This window comes from Cherax quadricarinatus, chromosome 2 (assembly GCF_038502225.1).
Source record: "Cherax quadricarinatus isolate ZL_2023a chromosome 2, ASM3850222v1, whole genome shotgun sequence".
In the NCBI taxonomy this organism is placed as follows: Eukaryota; Metazoa; Arthropoda; class Malacostraca; order Decapoda; family Parastacidae; genus Cherax; species Cherax quadricarinatus.
The window spans coordinates 1,681,768-1,688,591 of NC_091293.1; the positions used below are offsets into that span (position 1 = coordinate 1,681,768).

At 40.9% G+C, this 6,824-nt stretch overlaps 1 protein-coding gene across 1 annotated transcript; it reads left to right on the forward strand.

Moving 5' to 3' along the window:
* Positions 1–533: 533 nt before the first annotated feature.
* Positions 534–1,412, forward strand: LOC138853331 (uncharacterized). Its single transcript, XM_070089471.1, has 2 exons — positions 534–771; positions 866–1,412. The coding sequence occupies exon 2, from the start codon at positions 908–910 to the stop codon at positions 1,274–1,276; it is 369 nt and encodes a 122-aa protein (XP_069945572.1). The 5' UTR covers positions 534–771; positions 866–907; the 3' UTR covers positions 1,277–1,412.
* Positions 1,413–6,824: the final 5,412 nt, after the last annotated feature.

Genomic DNA, 6,824 nt, shown 5'->3' on the forward strand with positions numbered 1-6,824 from the left:
TTTATTCATAAAGCAAGCCTTGTGGGATTAGAAAGAGCTTTATATTTTTTTAAAAAAAATTTCTCGGAAAAATCGCTTTTTATCAATGACAGATTAGTGATAGCATATGCTAGAGAGAATTTTAAAATGTTACCTCCTTGTGAAAATACATTTTGCCTAAGTAGACAAGGTTATCTTTGTGCTTCCCTCTGTGAGGAAGGTCACCTCTGACGAGAGTATCCCCCAAATACCCCTCCTGGCTGGTAAGGCCCTCTCTGAGCTGTATATAAGAGCCCGCTGAAGCTGTCTTCCCCGCAAAAGATAGAGGCTGACCTCTCCATAGCCTTTTTACTCTCATCATGGTGAAGGAAGCAGACATTCTCGATTCTGGTAAGCGAGACATTTTATTTTGCTAAAAACTTCTCTTTGAATATTAACGAAACAAACGAGTGCAAGAGACTTATAATAATTTTTAAAGTTGAGTCTCTTTTTTCAACAGTTTTCACTGCACCAGTCAGAATTTGTAAAGTTTTTGATTTTATCGGCTGGTAGATTGGATACTTCTCTTTGAATATTAACGAAACAAAACGAGCGCAAGAGACTTATAATAATTTTAAAGTTGAGTCTCCTTTTTTTTCTTCAACAGTTTTCACTGGACCAGTCAGAATTTGTAAAGTTTTGATTTTATCGGCTGGTAGATTGGAAGGGAAGGAACACACCGGCTTCAAACTCCTAAAGCAGTGTCATTGTGATGATAGCAGGAAACGCAAACAAAGACTTCCTCAGGAAAGGGTATGTCTTTCTATGTTCCCTCCTTTGGTAGATTAGAGACGAGTCCCACTCCTTTATTTGAAAGTGATAAATATGTTCTCTTTATGACTTACAGCCTGTGGAAGATGGGATCAGTTCATCTGATATAGAGGAGCCTATGAAGAAAGAACCAGATCTCGACAACGATGAAACGCAGAGCCTTCCCTCATGTCAGTCTGATGACCTCGTTGTGGACCTCTCTACGCTCGATACTGCTCAATCTGATGACTCTGTTGAGGTCACTGCCGCGGCGGGTGCTGAACAAACTGGCGACCTTGAAGCGCACCCTGACGGTCAGTCGGAGAAGGAAGGGAAAACCCCCGACGTGAGAGTAAATGCTGGAGATGGAGTAAAGCCGGCAGGTGGAGTAAAGACGGCAGATGGAGTAAAGGCAGATGATGATGTACCTGAAAAGGAAATCATTTTCGAGCGGGAGGTTATCAATCTTACAGAAAGTGAACAGGAGGAGCGCAGTCATTCAGTCTAACCAGTAAAACTCGCACAGTTTCGCCCCTTTGCTCGCGCTAAAAAACTTTGCACAGCTTTTTTGCCCTTTTGTATGTGAATTAATAAAAATATTGACAAACTCTGATTTTTATTTACATATAACTATATATTACTATCTTCTCTAGTCTAAACATATATATATAAACAATATCGCACCACTTAAGCCTCTCCCCATCTGAGAGTGGGTAAGAGGAAAATGTATATGTCAAAGTTCCTATAAGAGCTCTATCAGCATAAAGGTCTTCCCTAGATGACCTTTTCTCACTGCTTTAAGCCTCCCCCACCTGGAAAGATCTAGCAGCTGGCAAGAATAAACACTACCGTAGTACCCGGAAGAACCTTTTTTTGCTGAGGTACGGACGGGCGAGCAACACTCCCTCGGGGGACCAGCTACCCATCCATTACCGCGTTCTTTAAACCCAGCAGTGTTGTGAAGTAGCAACAGTCGCGTCAGTGAGTCGCAGCCCCGGGAAGGGGGGGGGGACTCCCTCGGAGATGGTAAGCTTGTACCCAGTCACCTGAATCCTTTGTACTGCCTCTCCCATCTATCAGAGTGATTGAGTTTGGGGAGTCAGAAGTGATCATTACCTACCTTCTTATACTTAGTAATTACACAGAAATAAGTCTCTCTATCCCCTTGGGGGATGTTTAAACATATTAAACTTGTACCCCTGACAGCACCTGAGCTTATGCAGACCACCCATTATCACATTCTTTTCCACACTCATTATCCTGGGAATCTGCCACCTGCACACCTGAATCCTTTGTACTGCCTCCCCCATCTATCAGAGTGATTGAGTTTGGGGAGTCAGAAGTGATCATTACCTACCTTCTTATACTTAGTAATTACACAGAAATAAGTCTCTCTATCCCCTGGGGGGATGATTAAACATATTAAACTTGTACCCCTGACAGCACCTGAGCTTATGCAGACCACCCATTATCACATTCTTTTCCACACTCATTATCCTGGAATCTGCCACCTGCACACCTGAATCCTTTGTTCTACTTTATGTACCTACTTATTAATGTATAGGAATAAGACTCTCTATCCCCTTGGGGCATGATTAAACATATTAAACACATACCCTGTCAGCCCTAAGGTCATACAGACCCCATCATTATCTCATTTTCCATGGTCATTATCCGGCAGTGTTTCTAGATCTACCAAATTACACTACTGTTACTGATTTTACCTTCTACCTATTCTACAATTATTATTACCACTATCACCTTCCTTCATTGCCCTTTCTTTCTCTTGTGGCAAAAAACTACCCCATCTACTTTCTACTGCCACTACTTCTACTACTGCTTCCACTTTCATCATTAATATTACTTCTTTTTCTTCCTCTCTTTCTCCCGTCCCTGTCCACTTCTGTGTCACTCATTCTCTTCTGTCAGTGTGACTTGTGAATGGTTCATATCGGACCGATATTTCCCTATAAGCTTTTTCTCTCCTACGTGCGGGTTATTTATGAATTTTAGTGGTTTTCTATAGATAATAGAAGTTATCAATGTTGGCAAATAGAGTTAGTTGTTTGTAGTAATGTGAAGTAATTATGATGTTTTGTATGCTTGCACACTCACCAGAATGTAGTTACTGATCTTAAACATAGATGTTATATTTATTTAGTTATGCTTGGAATGTTGTTTATTTGATTTTATTGTACTTTCTTCGTGTACTTGATGTGATTATTTTTATTAGGTGTTAGAACATTTATAAATTTAGATCGTAAAGCATATTAAATAGAATTTATTCACAAAAAATCAGGATTATCTCTCCTGTCCTCACCTTTTTGATTAAGGGGGAGGGCAGGTGGGGAGGGCAGGTGGGGAGGGCAGGTGGGAAGGGCAGGTGGGAAGAGCAGGTGAGAAGGGCAGGTGGGGAGGGCAGGTGGGGAGGGCAGGTGGGAAGGGCAGATGGGGAGGGCAGGTGGGAAGGACAGGTGGGGAGGGCAGGTGGGAAGGACAGGTGGGGAGGGCAGGTGGGAAGGGCAGATGGGGAGGGCAGGTGGGAAGGGCAGGTGGGGAGGGCAGGTGGGAAGGGCAGGTGTTGGAGAGAGTGTCGGAAAGTGTGTTGGAGGGTGCGAGTTGTCAATAGAAAGAATGTCTATGATTAATAGTAAGTTTATTAAGGTATAGTTTAACATAACCACAGTTATTATACCTAGTAACATATGTGTAAATTATCTTGGATAATCCCACTGGTGTCCTTGACCACTGTGGAATATAATATTAATTTTGTGAAATATGTCTATACTGAATGTTTTAATTAATACGTACTTGTAAACCGGGAAAAGTGTGAGTAAGAGTGGAGTAAAAAAAATATGATGTGATATGTAGAAATAAATGTGGTAGAGAACTATTCCTCGAGGTGACTGAAAGAAGTGTGTAGTGTTAAGGGGAGCAGTGGAGATTCTCAGAAAATATTAAGTCTTGGCTGGATATAGTGTGCATAGACAGAAAAAATATTTACTCAGGATTAGAGGATTTCCTGAGCTGGATATACATAGGGACTCTGGTTCCAAGGAAATGGAAAGTTGTTGGAGATGTGGAGGGGTATTGAATTGACGGAAATGGAGGTGGAAGGAATTTTCCTAGAAGAGTGGGGTCAAGAAGCTTACTGAAGCAACTTTCCGAAGGTCAGTTTGCTATAGGATAAGAAAGGTATTAGGATCCAAGGAAATTTAGCAGGCACAATTTACAGGGGAGAAAAAGGTTCCAGGAACTGGAAAATGGGACTCGGAATCCATGAAAATGGAGATTAGTAGGAGAGGAGGAGAAGGAGGTTGTTAAGATCAAGGGGAATGGAGGTGCGAGGACTCGAGAGCGAGTGATTCATGGAGTGGTTGTGATGGCAGGTTTGGTGATGTGATGTCGAATTGTGATGTCGAAGCTTTGGTATATTTGAGAAGCTTAGCAATAAAATGTCACAACAATGAAGATTCAGAAACACTGCAGTATGTGTGTGTTATTTTTTTGCGCGAATATTATGCACAGAATAATGAGTAATGAAATCAGATGCATGAGTTGTGGTACAAAAATAATCATTAAAATAATGAAAGAAGAGTGTTGAAACTGTTTTGTTATGTATATATACTGTATATATGAAAGGAAAAATGCTTGATCAACAAGACTGAAGAACAGCTTGAAGGATGGTAGAATAGAAAAGGAGACACAAATGTTAACGTTTTTCCCTGACAGTGGGCTTGATCAAGTCACTCAGCAGGCAGACATACGCATGTTGTATCAGAGTGAGTAAAGGAAAGTGGTTTGTGAAATCTGGCTTGCTGTTGGAGTGTGACAACGGAAATTATCTATGAATGGATTCGGGAAATCCGTTTAGCAAGGCTTCAGTTTTTGATGTCAACAGTTGTGAAGACGATGCAGATGGTGCGACTCACTGAATTATTCAACAGTCTGGCTCGTGAATTATTTGAAAAAAGAAAAGATAGGGTATTAGTGATAATCAATATAATTTACTTTTTGGATAAAAAACAAGATATAAACCAGCGAAATAGCTACAAATTACAGCAATCCATAACAATTTCCGTATTAAGTGAGAAATATATAATATGTGAAGAATATACATAATTATACTCTAGACTGTCATATAGAATCCAGAGAACAAACACTATGTCAACTTCTCAATGTTGTTAAAGAATCGACGACTCAACACCTCAACAACACCTATAAAAGTGTTGCCGGAACTGCACCACTTACTAGAGGGTCCAGTTTCCCCAGTCACTGAGGGTCCAGTTTTCCCAGTCACTAGAGGGTCTACTTTCCCCAGTTACTAGAGGGGCTAGTTTTCCCATTTAATAGAGGGTCTAGTTTCCCCAGTTATTATAGTTTCTATTTTCCCCAGTTACTAGAGGGTCTAGTTTCCCCAGTTACTAGAGGGTCCAGTTTTCCCAGTCATTAGAGGGTCTACTTTCCCCAGTTACTAGAGGGTCTAGTTTTCCCAGTTACTAGAGGGTCTACTTTCCCCAGTTAATAGAGAGTCTAGTTTCCCCAGTTATTAGAGGGTCTATTTTCCCCAGTTACTAGAGGGTGTAGTTTCCCCAGTTACTAGAGGGTCCAGTTTTCCCAGTCACTAGAATGTCTAGTTTCCCCAGTTACTAGAGAGGCTAGTTTTCCCAGTTAATATAGAGTCTACTTTCCCCAGTTAATGGAGAGTCTAGTTTCCCCAGTTATTAGAGGGTCTACTTTCCCCAGTTACACGAGGGTCTAGTTTCCCCAGTTACTAGAGGGTCTAGTTTTCCCAGTTACTAGAGGGTCTAGTTTCCCCAGTTATTAGAGGGTCTACTTTCCCCAGTTACTAGAGGGTCTACTTTCCCCAGTTACTAAAGGGTCTACTTTCCCCAGTTACTAGAGGGTCTAGCTTTCCCAGTAACTAGAGGGTCTAGTTTCCTAGGTTACTAGAGGGTCTATTTTCCCCAGTTAATAGAGAGTCTAGTTTTCCCAGTTATTAGAGGGTCTATTTTCCCCAGTTACTAGAGGGTCTAGTTTTCCCAGTTACTAGAGGGTCTAGTTTTCCCAGTTACTAGAGGGTCTAGTTTCCCAAGTTACTAGAGGGTCTAGTTTCCCCAGTTACCAGAGGGACTAGTTTTCCCAGTTACTAGCGGGTCTAGTTTTCCCAGTTTCTAGAGGGTCTACTTTCCCCAGTTACTAGAGGGTCTACTTTCCCCAGTTACTAGAGAGTCTAGCTTTTCCAGTTACAGAGGGTCTACTTTCCCCAGTTACTAGAGAGTCTAGCTTTTCCAGTTACAGAGGGTCTACTTTCGCAGTTACTAGAATGCTTAGTTTTCACGGTTACTAGCTCTTTCAGGGTTTTGCGACGTACTAGTTCGGCTTACGCACCAGGGTTATTGACGTACTAGAACGCCTAGATTCTAACTCCTTGAAATCTAGTGAGAGAAAGCTGGTAGGCCTAAATATGAAAGAATGGGTCTATGTGGTCAGTGTGCACAGTATAAAAAAAACTGCAGCACACAGTGCGTAATGAGAAAAAAAACTTTATGATTTTTGACTAAAACTACGACTTTGCACTGTATTTTCGTATAGTATTTATGGTTGTATTCTAGTTTTCCTGGTCTCATTATATAGAATAGAAAGCATTTTACAAAAATCGAGATGATTTTGATTGGTTTCACAATGAAAAGTACCTGGAAATTGAGCTCAAAGTAGCAAAAATGTTTGATTTTTACCGAAGTTCAAAAGTAAACAAATTATGCCAAGCATCCAATACACGTCAACTGGTGAGTCTAATATTCTTTCACAAGTGCGCTGATATTATTTGCAGCTTTTCTACACTAATGCAGTAGTATGAATAACAATAAATCTTCTATTTATTGTGAGAATAAAAATTCAAAGTGGAAAGCAAAACAAATGTAAAAGGGGCCTGGGGACGTGACTAACGAACAGAAAACTTGTTATTTTAGTGCCAGGAATATCTGTCTTGTTTATTGTGGACCCTGTTTGGAAACTGGCATCTTCTGAAATTTGTGTGAAATTGGCAAACTTGC

Excerpts from the sequence above, each read along its gene's own strand:
- LOC138853331 (XM_070089471.1), top strand. The coding sequence starts at position 908 with ATGAAGAAAGAACCAGATCTCGACAACGATGAAACGCAGAGCCTTCCC.